The sequence below is a fragment of the Vombatus ursinus genome, unplaced genomic scaffold (genome assembly GCF_900497805.2).
Source record: "Vombatus ursinus unplaced genomic scaffold, bare-nosed wombat genome assembly UNPS02014909.1, whole genome shotgun sequence".
Taxonomy (NCBI): Eukaryota; Metazoa; Chordata; class Mammalia; order Diprotodontia; family Vombatidae; genus Vombatus; species Vombatus ursinus.
Window position 1 is genome coordinate 1559606 of NW_020954687.1, and position 17569 is coordinate 1577174.

The 17569-nt window shown below is 44.1% G+C and overlaps 1 protein-coding gene across 5 annotated transcripts in view; it reads right to left on the reverse strand.

The window, feature by feature from the left end:
* The window catches only part of NAV1 (neuron navigator 1), a 344868-nt gene that overhangs the window by 28888 nt on the left and 298411 nt on the right, over positions 1 to 17569 (reverse strand). For all 5 annotated transcript variants that reach the window (XM_027843396.1, XM_027843395.1, XM_027843394.1 and 2 more), the window contains exons 7-10: positions 5691 to 5829; positions 3593 to 3890; positions 1800 to 2490; positions 507 to 950 (exon numbers count right to left, since the gene is read on the reverse strand). In XM_027843396.1, coding sequence (XP_027699197.1) covers positions 507 to 950; positions 1800 to 2490; positions 3593 to 3890; positions 5691 to 5829 — 1572 coding nt within the window. The remainder of the gene's footprint in view (positions 1 to 506; positions 951 to 1799; positions 2491 to 3592; positions 3891 to 5690; positions 5830 to 17569) is intronic.

A 17569-nucleotide genomic window follows, 5' to 3' on the forward strand; every position in this document is an offset into this window, starting at 1 on the left:
GGGTAGATGCTAAGGGAGATCCAAACATCAGGTGTTGCAGTCTAAGAAGGAGAAGACGTGCATGGATGATATGTGACTGGAAAGGATGCAAAGTGCTTCGTGTGTGTTAACTCAGAAGATAGCATTTGTGACTAGGGGACTGAGAGATTCACTGGAGGTAATTCAGCAAGGCCCTGGAGGCTTACAGAGCATCCAGACCTCATAGAACAATGAACTACTTTATTTCCATAAACAAAAAGAGAAGAGAAAAAGCCCCAGAGAATGTCATGGATGATTTTCCTGGAGGGTCTTTTTACTCTTGGGAAAGCTAAACACTCTACTCGGATTAGGAAGCAAGGCTTAGGTTAGGTACTTCTTTGGAAACTAGAGTAATAAAGGGAGTGGGGGTAGGGGTAGGAGGGGGATGGTGATGGTGAGAAGGATCAGTCAGCTACATTAAATTAGCAGGTAGGAGCAAGGGCCAGGGCCAGGGCCAGGCAGACAGTTCCCCTCGTCATTTTTCTTACCTTTCCAACTGCCCAGCTCTTGGGCTCCCACTCCAGGTCAGCTCCCCTGCCTCTTCTTCTGGGGGTGCAGCAGGGGGTACAGGTGTGGTGGGGGCAGGGGTACTGCTGGGGAAGGCACTGGGCAGGCTCATTGGCATCTGGAGCGACTCCATACTCCTGTGCAAGCCAGAGAGCTTGGGGTACATGCGGGGTTCCTTGGGGACATTGAAGCCGCTCATAAGCTCCAGGCCCTGAGAGAAGCTGGCTGAGTTAATATTGAGGATTGGTGCCGGACTGGGAGTGAAGCAAGTGGGGAGGGGACCACCCGCTGCTGAGCCTGTGGGATGCAGATCTGGGATCTTGGGGGCATGGACTTCACTGGAGGATGGTAGGTCCAGACTGTTGGAATTGACCTTGTCCAAGTTGGCCAAAGAGGGAGGCTTGACAAAGCTCTTGGATGTGGCCCTGAGGGAAATCAAGTTGAGAAAACATCATTTACTAAAGGTCCCTTTCTGCGGGCAACCTACTACTGAGTGCTGTTGGGAAGTACTGGAAGGAGGAGACATAGGCCCTGATAGTCAAAGGAAAAAGAGCACATACACAGAGGAAGAAATAAACCCTTTTGTAAAGAACTCTGCACATTAATATAGCATAAGTCATGTATTATGGGGAACAGCCTGCTGTGGCTAAGAAAATACTGGACTTAGCATCGGGAGAACTGGGTTTGATTCCTGGCTCTAACCCTGGACAAGTCATTTAATTTCTCCATCCCTCAACTTTCTCATCTATAAATGGGGTTGATAATATTTGCACTAAATTATAAAAAAACAAGTTTGGTCCCAAAGATGAGAGATGAGAAGACAATCCCCCCTGTTCCTTTTCAGAGGCTGGGGTTCATGGGTATGGAGTATTGAATTTAACATTAGTTGTTTGTTTTTTTTTATCTGCTGATTGGTTTTTAATGATTTCCCCCCTTCCTCTTTTTCTTTCTTTTAAAACAAACAAACAAACAAACAAACAAAACAATTTCTTTGTTGTAAAAGGATGGTTCTCTGGGAGAGGGTGGGGTAGAGATAGAGGGGAAAATCAAGGTGATAAAAAAAGATTAATAAAAATCTATTTTAAAATAATCTAATGATTTAAAAATAAAAATAATAATACTTGAGCTAATTCTCATAGGGTTGTGAGAAAAATACTTTGTAAAAAACCTTTAAGTACTGCTATGCCAATGTGATCGGTTACCATTACAGGGCTATGAGGAGAGAAAAGAAGAGAAGAGGAGGGGAGAGGAGGAGAGCAGAGGAATGCTGGTACCTGAGCGGGGTTGGGGGCAGCTCTGCAATCTTGGTGGCTGGCGGGTGGCTCCCTTGATTCTTAGGGGTGCTCTCTGGTGAGCCGATGCTCTTCAAGGACACATTGTCTGGGTCCAAGGCCACTGCCTTGGCCTTGGCTTTCTCCTTTTCCCGGTCCGTCTGGTTTACTGGGGCTGGTGTAGTCCGACCCCCAGCGACCTTCGAAGGCTCCTTCAGCCTCGAGGTCGACAGGCCACCTTGTTTGGTGCTGAGGAGACTAGGATCAATGCTGCTGCTCACAGGACGGGGTCCACCCCTGCCTGTCACACTCATGGAGCTGGACTTTGCTGGTCGGGGCAGACTGCGATACTGGATGTTGGTGCGGGCCCCGGGAGCCATGAATCCGGGCTCGGTGCTGTTGGAGGCATCCAGGCTGGTCTTACGCCCATTCGCTGGCTTGACGGGGATGCCCGATGACTTCTGGATCTTGCTTAGGGTGGCTGAGCTGCCTGCCTGCATGACAGTGGCCGTGCCTGTGGCTGGGGGAGGCTTCTTGTAGCCAAAGGAGCCTGAGGTGGAGGGTCGGGCAATGCCCGAGGGGGGCTTCTTGGCATCCGCGAGGCGGTCCCGGCCAGCGTCTGAGGAGGAGCGCTGCAGCCCCGTATTCTTCACTGAGAGTTTGCCTTTGTCCGAGGCCTTCCCCTCAGGCTTGCCTGTGAGAGAGTGGGGAGGAGGTCAGGTCTAGGGAATGAGACTAACACCTTTCTTTGAGCTCCTTGCAGTTCCTTTGTGCAGGTCTAAGGGACTCTGGTCAAATTGCTACAGACCCAGAATTTGGGGAAGCCAGTCACATTTGAACAGGCACCAGATATGTTAAGGAAGACTCAGCCAAAGGAGGAAAGCTTGAGAAATCTCCTAGGAGCACCTAGGGGATTGTTTTGGAAAGACTTCAAGGGTCTAGGTACCCTGCTTTCATAGCAGGAACATCTCTAATAGCTAGGATGGATGGGTTTCCTCACAAGAGGGCCAAGAAGGGACTAAACCCAACAAGAATTCTGGGAAAGCAAAATAATGATAATAATAATGATAATGATAATAATAACGAGGAGAGTCTTGGGCATGAAGAAAACAATTGGCAACAATAGACCTGAGGGAAGATATTGATAAAGGCTAAAAGATATCCGTGGGGCTGGCTGGAATATTTACAAACAACAAAACTTTCTTGATTCAGCTACCTTGGCGATAACCCTCTCCTTGTATGTCAACATCTCTGGGATTGTGTGGCAATTTGTCCCGGAGTCTAAGAAGAGTAAAGGGATTCCCAAAGGAAACACTGGGAAGCTTATGGAAGCATCCCAGGGGCTGGTGTCAGGAGCAAAGGTGAAGAAGATTCTGAGCTGGAATAGCCCTATTTTGCCCACACACGTTCTTTATCTTTTTTTTTTTAATTTTATTTTTTATTAATTAATTTATTTTTAGTTTTCAACATTCACTTCCACAAGATTTTGAGTTCCAAATTTTCTCCCCTTCTCGCCCCTCCCCCCACCCCAAGACAGTGTGCGTTCTGAATACCCCTTCCCCTAATCTGCCCTCCCTTCTATCACCCCCCCACCCCTTCTTATCCCCTTCCCATTCTGTTTTCCTGTAGGGCAGGATAGATTTCTATACCCCATTGCCTGTATATCTTTTTTCCCAGTTGCATGTAAAAGCAATTTTTAACATTTGTTTTTAAAACTTTGGGTTTCAAATTCTCTCCCTTCCTCCCTCCCCACCCATCCTCAATGAAAATTGCTCACACACATTGCCTAGGCTCACCTGCTACTTTGAGGGCGCTCTGGGCTGTGTGGGTGATGGGTGAAGTGACAGCCACTGGGGGGGTCTTGCCCTTCTTCAGGGATCCCGGGGGACCCAGGCTGACAGGCTTCTTTAGCTCTCCACCCTTGGAAGTCTCGTCACAGCTCTCTGGCCGTTCTCGCCTCCACTTGGAGGTCCCGGGCTCCATCTTAAGGCTGCCACTATCGTATTCCAGTTTCTTCGGGCCCTTTTCCTCTGACTCGCTGAACCAGCTTAGCCCACTTTCCACCAGTGAGCGCTTTTCTGAGTCTGTGCGTAACTAGGGTGGAGAAAGGAGGTGGAGAGAGTGAGGCCTTGCCTGGACTACTTGCCAGATTTAGAGGTGAAGGGATGATTGTAATCAATTGACAGACATTTGTTAAGGATTTCATATTTGTCAGTTACTATACTAAGAACGAAGAATACAAAGGAAAAGCCCTAAAGCAGTTTATGGTCTAATGTGAGAGGCAACATATGTCTGATATATACATATGTATATAGGTGTGGAAATATCTATGTATATATACAGGGTGTCCCCAAAAAGTAAAGAGCTTAAAAATTTTAAGCTTTAAGAGTTTAAAATTGTGCCAAGACTTTTGGAACATTCTATATCTATCTATCAGTATATCTACAGATCTACATATTTATATCTATATGCACATATGTGTATATATCATATATATATATATATATATATATATATATATGTTGTCTCCTCCATTAGACTATAAATTCATTTATGGCAAAGACTATTTTTGCTTTTCCGACAATCCAATATCTATCTATGTACATATCTGGAATACCCCATGTATAGACACACCTATACACATACATCCATGTACATACAAGATCTACACAGAGTACACAGAAGGTAAGCATAGAGAAGGCACTAGCACTGGCGCATGAGAGGGTGGGGCTGGGAAAGGTCTCTTGCAGCACGTATCATTTGATTTGAGTCCTGATGGAAGCCAAGGATTTCAAAAAGTAGAGGTGGGGAGAAAGGGCATTCCAGGCATGTGGGAGAGCCAGGGCAAAGGCTAGAGGGAAGAGATACAATGCTGTGTGTGAGGAACAGCTGGGAGGTCAGTAAAGCTGAATTGTAGAGTGAGAGGAGGGGAGTAATGTGTAAGAATATTGGCCAGGTCATGAAAGACTTTGACTCTGGCTGTATCAGGGAACCCACAGTAGAGGGATGACATGTTAAAAATTATGCTTTAGGGCAGCTCGGTGGCACAATGGTTAGACCACCGGCCCTGGAGTGAGGACATGAGTTCAAATCCGGCCTCAGACACATAACACTCACTAGCTGTGTTACCCTGGGCAAGTCACTTAACCCCAATGGCCTTACCAAAAAACAAAACAAAACTACGCTTTAGGAAAGTGACTTGGCAGCTGCATAGAGGATGGTTTGGCATGGGGAGAGATGTGAGGAAGTAAGACTGATTAAGAGGCCACTGCATTGGTCCAGCGGAGAGGCGATAAGCACCTGAACTAGGGTGATGGCTGTGTGAGAGGAGAGAAGGGGATGAGTATGGGAGATACTATGGAGAGAGAAACAACAAGATTTTACAACTAATTGGATGTGGAGAATGAGGGGGAAGGAAGAGTGACGGAGGACATGGAGATTTCAAACCTGGGGAACTGGGAAGACGGCGGCTCCTTGAAAGCAGAAGGGAAAGGCTCAGAAAAGGGGTGGGTTTGGGCAGAAATCTGGTGAGTTCTGCTGCGAATGCGTTTGAGATACTTGTAGAACACACAGCAGTTAAATAAACAGGTTTTGGCTGCCTCTTTCCCCATTCTGGTCCTGACGCCTTGTGTCTATCACCCTGTAACTCGTGGAACTCCTGAAAGCTGGAGGGACTTCTAACTCTAGACGCATGGGATGGTTCAGGGGAAGGTTTAGTGGATTTGGTCTCCCTGGCTCTCTGAGGAATGTGGCTCAGGGCCCAAGGAAATGGGTTAGTATGCGTATGTCCATGGAAGGCCTGGGCTGGGAAGATGGCACTGCCTGTGTGGTCTCAGCTCCTCCTGGACTGTGGGTTAGAGTCACTCCGGCCTGGCATTTTTCAGACTCACTTACCACTACGGTCGAGTTCCTTCGAGAAGCAGTAGGGGTGGTGGGGAGGGAGTTGAGTGAGGAGCTGGCATTGAATTCTTCAGAACTGAGGTTGTCTGATGCATCGCTGAGCCCACTGCTGATACTGCTGCTTTCATCCCAGCTATAGGACAAAAAGAGAAAGGCCAGGAGGTTAAGATAGAAGCTAGGCCTGGGGACATTTTTCAACCACCTGAAGGAAAGATTTACTGTAAAGCACCGTTGGGAAGGAGAGGGTTACAGGGTGAGGCCTAACACTGCCAATGACTGAGAGTAAAGCTTTAATGTGTTTAGAATTCAGGGTTCTCCTATAAAAGGTCCAATCTCACAGAGTGCAGCCAAGAATCTATACCTGGCCCTGCATTGCTACAACTGACCACCAATGGGTGCAATTTCCAGAGGATTTCCAAGATGTCATTTTATAGGGTGTTAGTGTTCCCCCAAACCAAAGTCTGCTGCTGGCTTGTGCTGACTCTTCCTGGATGCTGGGGAAGCCCCTCAATCTAATGGCTCAGATTAGTGACTTCAGATACTACAGCCATTCTAGACATTATAATCATTTCCTGCTGTCTTCACTCTATCATCCCCAGATCAACTTCCCCCACCCTCCCCAAAATGAAACAAAACTTTATACCCTGCCCTGGGGATTCTGGGATTGGGTAGGAGAGATTTCACCATAACTTGCCTGGAACCAGGCTTCCCAATCACTTCCTGGACATTTCTGCCTGCTCCCCCCATCTTTCCCCCTTCCCCACCCCTTCCAGCTCCATTTTTATGTATAGTCTTCTCCCATTAGAATATATGCTTCTTGAGGGCAGGAAAAGTCATGCTTTCTGGCATTTATTTTAACACACTGCCTAGTACATTTTAAGTACTTAATAAATTATCTACCTATTGGTTGAAGGAACTTTTTATTCATCTAAGGCCAGGTCCACATAATAGGAAACAAAAATTCAATAAACACTATGGCAATAAGTCCAGAGCTTAAGTACAAGATCAGCGGACAATTATTCTCTCTTTCATGTGTCTTTTCCTTTCTTTGTCTCCCAGTTTTCAGCAATTGGTTCCAAGATTAAATCTTTTTACTCCCAATGAAGTTCTCCTTTCAACTGCCCTTCTTTTTTTAAGTCAACCTCTGCCTACCTCCGTTTCTTCAACTGTAAAATGGGGATCATAATAACACCTACCTCCCAGGGTTGTTGTGAGGATCAAATGAGATAATATTTTATAAAGCAAATGGCCGGCACATAGTAGGTGCTTAATAAATGCTTATTTTCTCTACTATCACCCCCATTTAGATTTTTAATCAGCCCAATCATTATTAATAATAACTCACATTAGTACAGTTCTCTAAGATTTACCAATAGTGTTAATTGCAACAAACTTGTGAAGTAGGTAGAGAAGATATTATCCCCATTTTAGAGATAAGAAAACTGATGCTGAGAGGTTCCCTTGCATGAGGTCACACAGCTAATAAAGTATATTGCCTTTTCATATTTATAGAGCTAGTCCTCTTCCAATCCCAGGCAGAAAGACCATATATTCAGATTGTTAACAAGAGAAAGCATTGAAGTCTTAGAGCTTAATCTCCTTATCTCTCCTCTACAAATTGAGCTAACTTCTAACTTTCTGGGGGTAAGGAGGGGAGTGGGGTAGGGGTGACAAAATAATCTATTTCCAAAACAGAAAGGTACATTATTTTTTAAAGATGCATTTTTGGAGTTATTAGAAGCTATATTCAAGTTTCATATAAATCATGCAATTTCTGTCTGTTCAGTTGCCCCCATTTATCTTTTTTCCTCTCATTTATCTTCATCTTTCTTCTTCTCTCCCCAGCCAGACTTCCCTCCCCTCTGTTCTCTAGGCATGTCTTTGCTGCTTGTTATGCTTTCCAACAGCAAATGTTTAAAACTGGACTTTCCACTGGGCTCCCTCCTGACCTGTATCCCTACATTGCTTCTTTACCTCTCCTCTCTGCCTGTTTTCAGTCTTTAGTCATACTAAGCAGGCCCTTGCAGGGTTCACTTTATATCTCCAAACAGTCCCTATGCTCTGCTGTCATTCAAGGTTAAATGAATCAGATGACTCATGGTATGGCTGAGAAGTTAACTGCTGGGGGCACACGAAGGCCAAACAGAGGAAGGGGCTGAGTATGTACAGAGTCATTTAACTTCTTGGCCAATTGCTTGGAATAACAGGCCCAGGCTGTCCAAGAGAGGCTGCTGTTATATATCTTATGTGTGTGTGGATCCACATATAATTATAAAGAGACCTTGCTTCATGTACTAATAATCTCATTTTATCTCCACATACAGTGTTAAGACCATTAAACTTGGAACCAACTCAATTCAACATTAAGTGTCTATTACATGCCAGGCGCTGGAGGAATAAAACCCAAAACGAGACAGAACCTCCTTAAGGAGCTTCTATTCTACTTAGGGGGAAACAATGTGTACACAATTAGTCAATATAAAATCTGTACAAAAGTAATATCAGGGAAAGGGCAAAGCACCAACAACTGGGAGGAATCAGGAAGGACCTCACACAAGAGCCCTGAAAGAAACTAGGAATTCCCAAAGGTATGGGTGAGGGCAGAGAGCATTCCAGAAATAATGCAAAGGTGTGGAGGCAGGAGATGAAATGTCATGTATAAGAAATAGCAGGTAATAGCAGTTGGCTTAGGACATAGAATATGCTAAGGGGAATGATAGGCAACCTAAATCTGGGAAAGTAGGATTGAGTCAGGTCCTGAAGGGCTTTAAATATTGAACATTTAAATGTCCTAGAAGAAACAGGGTGCTACTGAAGTTTCTAGAGCAGGGATGAGGAGTGGCACAGTCAGATCTGTGCTTAGGAACATCATTCTGACAGCTTCATGGAAGATGGAGTATAGAGGGGAGACACTGAGGCAGGGAAGCCAATTAGGGAGCTACTGTAACAGTCCCACCTAGAAGACAACTAAATGATGAGATCCAGATTCCAACAATTCTACTTTAAACCTTACTGCCTTTTTTTTTGGGGGGGGGATTCATTTCTGGCCTTAACATGTCATATGGTCAGAAAGTTCCACCTTCTGTCTAATCTAAAGAGCTGTCTCTTCTATTTATACCATTTTTCTTTTGTTCTGTCCTCAAAGCTGAAGGAGGGTTTCTTGAAAAATCTCCCAGTATTCTCTCATTTCTAAGTGGTTAGTTTGTTCTAGGTCTCTAACCTTTTCTCACTTTTTTAAATCTTTCATTTCACCCGCCCTCTCTTGTTCTTAGACTTGACTCAAAAACATTAGGATGTTAGAGCTGGAGAAGTCTCTGAGTGATCTCATGGTCCAAACAGACTTCTATCTGCCATTTTAGAGAACATTAGGCATGACTGGGCTAAGGTTATGTGGCAGCAGAACTGGAACGAGAACCTAGAACCCAGAATCTAGTGCTGTCTCCATCTTAGGACTTTCTAAGTCAGTGCTCTTTTCACTGTTCCACATGGTGCTCTCATTAATGGTATGGGACCTAAAGCTAAATACAAAACTTCAATAAGGCTCTGCTATGTGTAGGTATGTATGTACATATTTATTCATATATATATATGCAGAGAGAGAGAGACAGAGAGACAGAGAGAGAGGAAGAAGAAGAAAAGAGGGGAGGGAAGGGAAGAGAGGAGACAGAGAAAAGACAGAGAAGACAAGAGAAGAAGGAGGACAGAGTGAAAGAAGAGAGAAAAAAGGAGAGAAGAGAGAGATAAGAGGAAGAGGAGGAGAGGAATGGGGGGAGAGAAAAGAGGAGAGAGAAAGAGAAGAAAGAGAGAGAGGGAGAGAGAGAAAGAGAGAGAGAGAGGGAGAGAGAGAGAGAGAGAGATTCCTTCTGTTAAGGTTCATCTTTGGGTCCTTAAACATGGGGGCAGAAGCGCTGGCATATCTCAGCTTGCATGAGTAAATGGACTAAGGAGGTTGAAAATGTGTTTTTTGGGAATTAGCTAGTGTCTGGCAAATTTTTCTTTTTTGATTTATTTTGAATTTCATATCATGGAATAATAATCAGACACGCAAGTCATTGGAGTGCTTGGCCCAGATTTCAGCTGGTCTCATTTTAACTCAGTTGCTGGGAATAGGAGAGTGGGTGGTTTGGACATTTGGCTTGGATGCTCTGTAGTGATTTATCCAAACACTTTAAGAGAGAGAGAGTGAGAAAGAGAGAGTGCAAAAGGAGGCATGAGGAATGGAGTGTGCTTAATTCATTGCTATTTATACTTTGTCACTATGAAATACAATTATGAGGGTGCTATGATTGACCTTTCTTCTGAGCTCATACCAAAGATTAAATCTGATCCTTACCCCCAGCCAGGATATTACTGTCCCCATTTTACAGAATAAGGAGATTTTGAGGGGACCTGGGGAAGAAGCAAGATTGGCTCAATGATTCCATTATGTCTCCCAGGACAAGAGCTGATCCTTGGCCATCAAACACAAATGAAATATATAACATCCTCTTGGGCCAAAGACAAAGAGTGTCTATGATGCTGGATCTTCCATCTGAATCTAATTATTAGAAATTAAGTCCTCAGCATAGGGAGGAAGCTAGAACAAGCTTTTAGAGAGAGACTGTGGAAGTCTCAAGAGCACAAATTCCAGAAAACTCTTGCTTTGCTTTGCCTTCATGGCAGCCTGGGGCTGGGGCTGGAGAGCCTTGATTGACAGGGGAGAATATGGACTTTCCTGGCCCAGATCTACCCTTCTACCAAGCTACTAGGGCCAGCACCAAGGTAGTATTCCTTGGGGAAGTTTTGGAAATTTGAAGTGTTCTCAGAGGAATCTTTGCGAGTACTCAAGGAATAACTAGGCAGGAAGTGTTTGGTTATCATTTAAAAGCCAAGCTGGGATCAGTTATAGATTTTACCACCAGTAAAAACCCCTAGAAGATTCCTGACAGATCTGCCCAGAGGAGAATGTTCAAAAGCACGAGTTCTCTCTGCTCTTTGAATTCCATGTTCAAACTGAGTAGAACCTGAGGGATGTGTTGATTCTCAGTGACAAATCCATCTGTGCTGTCTTTCTGGATCCCTATATTACTAGATTGCTCACCTTTCTCTTTTCTTTAGTTGCTCAGATTATAGCTCAGATAAGGTCCATATCCCAAGGTCTAATCCACCCCTGGCCTGTGGATCCCCTCACCCAACTAGTTACTGCGTCGTCATCTAGCAAGCTTCTGCATAGGAGAGGTGGTGCGGAAGGCTAGTGTTCTGCATCCTGGATTATCCCAGGAAACACAGGGTTAAACATGACCAACCATGTGGAAAGTTAATCTCCAGGCCTATCAATCAGTTCCTTTCTTGGGATCAGTAGAGAAGGGAAGATCAGGGATAAAAGGGTGGGTGCCTGGGGAGGAGGGGGTGGGGCTTGAGAAGCATCAATGTTCTCCTTGCCCAGGGACCATGGGGGTGGATGGGTATCACGTGGTTCCCTTAGGGACCAGGGGGTAGGGAGGAGGGTCCTGAGTCAACTCCATAGTGGTACTAGGGTCAATATTCCCTTACAGGTCACTGACTGTGTAGGTTAGTGAGGTGCCTGAGGGGACTCTGGGAAATCTCTGGGGGACATAATGGAAGTGGGAGGGAGAGAGTGGATCAGTCTAATTAAATACATTGAGATAGCTTTGCTCTCAGAACAAGGTTCTTAGCAGCAGTAGCAAAATGTATTAGACAAGCAGAGTATGCAAATGCCTTATTAGACTGTAGGAAGGGCCTCAGTACTAGGCTCTCTTGAGCCCTCATTATCATCTCAGAAGTAGCCAGGTGGTATAGGAGATAAAATGGGGGAGTCAGGAAGGTCTCAGTTTGAATCCTGCTTACCAGCAAATCACTTAATCTCTCTCAGCCTCAGTTTCCTCATGTAATAGCACCTAGCCCACAGGTTTTGTGAGGATCAAATGAGGTAATACTTGTGAAGTGCTTTGCAAACCACAAAGCACTACATACCTGCTAGCTATTGTCCTTTTTATTAAAAATAAGAGAAAAATTCTTTCCAGAGGGTGCCAAGAAAGCCCATGGTAAGACCTGAAACCTGGAGATGTGATGGCCAATATTCTGCATAGACAATAAGGAGAGAAGGCTTAATCAGTGAGCTGAAGGAAGTGTTGTATCAGCCTTTCCAGGAAAATGAGGCAAAATGACAACAGAGGTGAAGTGACTAGCCCAGGGTCACAAAGCTAGTTAAGTGTCTGAGGCCATATCTCAACTAATTGTATTGCTTTTTGTTTTTTATTTTTTTTTGGCTAGGCAATGGGGTTAAGTGACTTGCCCAGGGTCACACAGCTAGTAAGTGTCAAGTGTCTGAGGCTGGATTTGAACTCAGGTCCTCCTGACTCCAGGGCCGCTGCTCTATCCACTGCACCACCTAGCTGCCCCTGTATTGCTTTTTAAAAAAAATGTTAAGGTCTGGGAACCCAGTCTTTGTGACGTCTCAGGTTTCCAATTATCTCCAGGTGTGTGATGAAATTCTTAGAGTAGAATTAATTTTGATTCAGTTTCATTTAAAAATGAAAACTATGTGTCAATATTTTTTGGGGGGGGGGAATGGGGGAGACTCCAAGTGGATTGTAGGATCATAGATTTGGAGCTGGAACAGACCCCAGGAGCTTCTAGTTCAACTTTCATTTTACAGATGAGGAATCTGAGGCATAGAGGGGTTAAGTGACTTGTCTAAGGTCGCATAATGAGTAAGTCAGTCAGTCAACTAGCCTTTATTAAGCACCCACTATGTGCCAGGCACTGTGCTAAGGGCTGGAGAAACAAGGAAAGGTATAACTCTCTTTGTGGTGGCAAAGAACTGGAAATTGAAGGGATGCCCATCAATAGGGAACGGATGAACAAGTTGCAGTGTATGGTTATGTGTGTGATGGGATACTACTGTACTGTAAGAAATGACAAGCAGGATGAGTTTAGAAAAACATGGAAAGACTTGCATGAAATAATGAAGAGTGAAATGAGCAAAGCCAAAAGAATGTTATATACAGTAATAAAAATATTGTTCAAGGAGTAACTGGGAATGACTAAGTTATTCTGAGTATTGCAAATACTCAAATCAACCACAAAGGACCTATGAAGGAAGATGCTATCCACCTCTATCTCCAGAGAAAGAATTGAGAAATAGAAATATGCTTAGTATGGTTTTATATCCATTCATCCATCTACCCATCCATCTCTCTCTCTCTCTCTCTCTCTCTCTGTCAAATTGTGGCCTTCTCTAGTTCACGGTGGGGAGGGAGGGAGTGAGACAGTTTGGAACTTAAAATGTAACAAAAAAAATTTAAATTTAAATTTAAAAAAAGGAAACAAAGAAAGGCAATAAAACAACAACAAAAAACCAAACAGTCCCTGCTTTCAAGGGGCTCATAGGAAACAACTATGAAAACAACTATGTACAAATAAGATACATACAGGAGAAACTGAGGATAGTCTCCAAGGGAAGGCTGTAAGCTAAATGATTCGGAAAGGCTTCTTTCTTACAGAAACTGGGACTTTAGCAGAAACTTGAAGGAAGCCAGAGAACTTCAGGCACAGATGTGGAGGAAGAGTTCCTGGCATGGGAGACAATTGGAAGAAAACACCCAGAGCTGAGAGATAGAGGAGGGTTGAATCGGAGGATGAGCAAAGGAAGTGTTACTGGATTATCGGCGGGACTTAGAAGGGAGTAAGGTGTAAAAAGCCTGGAAAGGTAGGAAAGGGCCAGGTTTCGAAGGACTTTGAAAGCCAAGGGGAGGATTATGTTTTTGATCCCGGAGGTGATAGGAACCACTGGAGTTGATTGTATGAGGAAGCGGGGAGTTACATTGTCAGACTTCAGCTTTAGGAAGATCACTTTAATAGTGTCAGGTTTGAACCCATGTCCTTTGATTAAACCCAGCACTCTGTCCACCACACCATGCCAGCAGCATGTGGAAGTCACAAAAAAATCAAAGCAATAATAATGGTCTGTTGAAACTACAATTTCCCCAATTGGTTGGAAATCCATTTTGTAGATGGCAGAGGGATTCTATTTGTCCCAGTGGCTAATTATGGTCCTTAGCATAACACTAGGCAAAAAACAGGTAGCCAACATAACCATAAAAGTGAGAATTGGCAGGAAACTTAGACATCAAGTAGTCCAATGCCTTCATTTCACAGATGAAGAAACTAAGGCCCAGAAAGGTTAAATAGTCCTGGGGTTTGAAACCTACCTCAGACACTTATTAGTTCTATGACCTCATGTCATTTAACTACTCTGAGTTTCAGTTTCCTCATCTGTAAAATGGGGATAATAATAGCATCTACCTTATATAGCTGTTATGACAATCAACTGATGTACTATGTATGAAGTGCTTTGCAAACCTTGACATGCTATATAAATGCCTATTATTATGATTATTAATGAGATTCAACACGGCACAGTACATGTAGAAAAGTAGTGGATAGAACACTAGGCCTAAAGTCAGGAAGAACTGAGCTCAAATCTGATCTCAGATACTTATTAGCATTATGACCTTGGGCAAGTCACTTAACCGCTATTTGCCTCAGTTTCCTCAACTGTAAAATGGGGGTTCAACTTCTCAGGGTTGTTTTGTGAGGATGAAAAGATATTTGTAAAGTGCTTTAAAGCTCTATGTAATTGCTAATTATTATTAGAGTGCCATTCTTGGAGACAGGAAGACCTAGGTCCAAATTCCACCTCAGGTACACACAGAGTGTGTGACCCTGGGCAAGTCTGTTAACTTCTCAGTCCTCCAGGCAATGCACTATGACCATAAGTTGCAGAGATGATGGTGATCTGCACTGAAAGAGGGAATTTCCTCATTTGGGGGTTCTCTACATATTAGTGAAATCACAGGTCTAGTCCTCATCTCTATTATTATTATTATAAGTAAGAGGGTAACAAAGGTGGCCTGTCAAGGCTGTTATAATGTCACAGCATTCTATTGCTTTGGCCACAGTAATAAACTTTCCTTTTCTACTAGACTTCCTTATCGTCAGGTTCTGAATAAAATATTGTGAATGCCTTTCTCTTGAACTACAGTTTAAAACTACCTAATGTAATGGAAAGAGACTGGGGCTAGTAGCTTTCGGCAGATGAATAATTGGTCAACCAGTATTTCCTGAGCACCCACTAGGCTCTGATGTAAGAGAGAAGGTAAGTAAGCAAGCTTAATGGCATCAGCATGAATAAAGTAAATTGAAGGAGGCCAGGTATTGAAGGGAGAGAAGCGGAAGATAGACTTTGCTACTTAAGAAGAAGTTCTCTGCTCACTTTGAGCAGGATTTAGGGAGCTTTCTACTTTGTTACCCCATTTATCTGGGAGACAGGAGGGCTAAGTACTGACAAGATGAGATTCGGTTCACCAGTATGTGAAGCAGAGCCAAGAAGTCTAGAGAAATCTTAGTGTGTCTACAACCGTTTATAAGACCAAGGCAAGGCCTGTTTCTAGGCAGTTCAGAGAGAGCAATAAAAATCATTAGAAGCATAGAAAAGCATAAAAACTGAACCTACAACTAATAATACAATAAAGAATAAGGACAATGGGGATTATTTTTTCTGAGCAAATGTCTCCCAATAGTACTTGATCAACATTGCTTTTCATTGCCATCCTTGACAGATGTTAGCCAAGTTCCTCTGTAGCATCTCTAAACTTTGCTGTAACATTATTCAGCTCAACTCTGACTGATCGATGTTTATTAACGATGGTAGGCTAGCGTATAGCTACTTGTGTATCCTTTGAGGATGGCGTAGCAGTCTGAATCCTCAAATAATCCCTGACCCACTGTGCTGGGGGTGGGCGCTTCCAACACACTAACCCCTGCTAGACCCATCCTGTCCCCCATCTCATCCCGTCCCCCGTCCCATCCCCTCCTCTCCCTTCTCTTCCCACTTCCCCAGGTGCCCTTGGATTAACTGAAAGGCTCTTTAGAGTTCTTGAGCTGTTCCAACCCTTCTTGTACTGAGATTCCGAGAAGAGCAAAGTCCTCTCTCCTGCCCTGTTCCCCACTTCCCCAGCTCTGATCCATCTTCGAAGGAGCACTCTGGAGTACCCTGTCTCCTCTTTAGGATGAAAAGAGAGACTGTGAGGTGGCCAGCTCAGTTAAACACTGCCTTGTTTGTGGACTGAAAAAACACTAAAGCACATGGGGCAAGGAACACTCATTCCTACTGGGAAAAGAACCAACATTAACATGGCTCTTGGCTAGGGCTGGCCACTCCTCACAGACTTCTTCCCTGCATCCCAGGGAAAGCCACCCCAGAATGACCAAGGGAGCCTGGATCTGGGCAGAGGGGCCTGGATGAAGATTAAATAATCAGAGGGCAAGGGCCAGGCCTGAAAAAGTCCTCAGGGTTTCTCTAACAGTTGTTGAATTGAATTAAGTCACTACTCACTACCTTCAAAGAGATCACACCCTGTTGAACTCATAAACTAAGTGTCCTCAGATGCTTATCAGGTGTGAACTGTGTTGGCTTGCTAGTCTTGCTTTCTCCTCTGATCCTAAAGGAGATGCCAGGCCAGGGATGGATCTAATGTCTACATTTTGGAAAGTCAAGCTGTAGAAAGTGTATTCTTGTTGCAGATTCCTATTGGATTCCCTTGAAATTTCCTCTCCTCAGAAACTGGGTATATCTGTATCCTCTTCTTTACCAGCCTACCAAGAGAGGAGCTATCTGTGCCAACCAAGCCAGAGACAGTCTCCATGACAACAGGAGCCTCTCTGTCCAGACAGAACACACAGCTTTGGGATCTGAATCCCCAAAACGGTTATGAAAAGGAATCAGAGACAGACTTGGAAGGTTACTCAGACCCCACGGCGACATCAGCAATGAGATCTGTGTTCTAATGAGCAGATCTAACCCGTACGGGACAAAGGCAAGAAAGGTCTTCTCTCAACGCCTGGACTTCTGGCTTTGTCTAACTTGCCGAGTTTGATGAGTGATGGGTCAGGTGAGATAGTCAGGAGGGCAGTGGTGCCAGGGAAACCTGGCAGTATGCCCTTTAATCCTGGGAGACAAGATGTCCTTACTTCAGCACTACTTTCCCTCGATTATAGGATCATGAATTTAGAGCTGGAAGAGACCTCAGAAGGCATCTCATTTAAACCCTTCATTTTACAGATGAGGTTATTTGAGAGGTTAAGTGATTTACCTCATTTTACCTAGGAAGTAAGTATCAGAGGAAGGATTAAAATCCAGTGGTGTTTCTGCCACCTGCCTTTAATGATCAGGTGATTCAGGACTGTACCTTGTAATGCTGGACAGGTCTGAATTGGGTCAGTCCCAGGGGTCCAGTTTGGTCTGGGATTCTAGAACCTGAGTCATCCCAAAGCAGAATTAATCCTATAAAAGGTCTCAAAACTAAGCTAATCTCTTGGGGGGGGAGGGTCCCCTCTTGAATGAGAATGCCCCAATAGAGATAAGACTGTATGTACTCTTGGGGGCTGCCCTAGTCCATCCAAATCCCCAGAATATTTCTGAAACTCCATCCATCTCTAGGGATGGAAGAAAAAAAGCCATTTTCTTTACATAGCATTCTCTTATTGGTGACATAAGCATTAGGAACTAGCATGTCTATGTCTCTGACCACTGGCTGATCCAGTGGCTCTTTTAGTAAACAATAGTGGTGAAGTGAATGAACCACACCCAGAGAAGATGAGGGAGGTATTCAAGTTGGTACTGGCAGATCTATGGTACTTTGTTCATTCCCAGATGTCTCCTACCCATGCCTTTCCTGAGGTCTACAATGGGGGAGGGACACACTTACTGAGCACCTATTTATTATGTAGTGAAGGACTTGAGAGATCAACAAATTGATCAATTCTTTGAGGTGCTACCAGGCAATCAAAGATGTATTACTTAGTCCTTG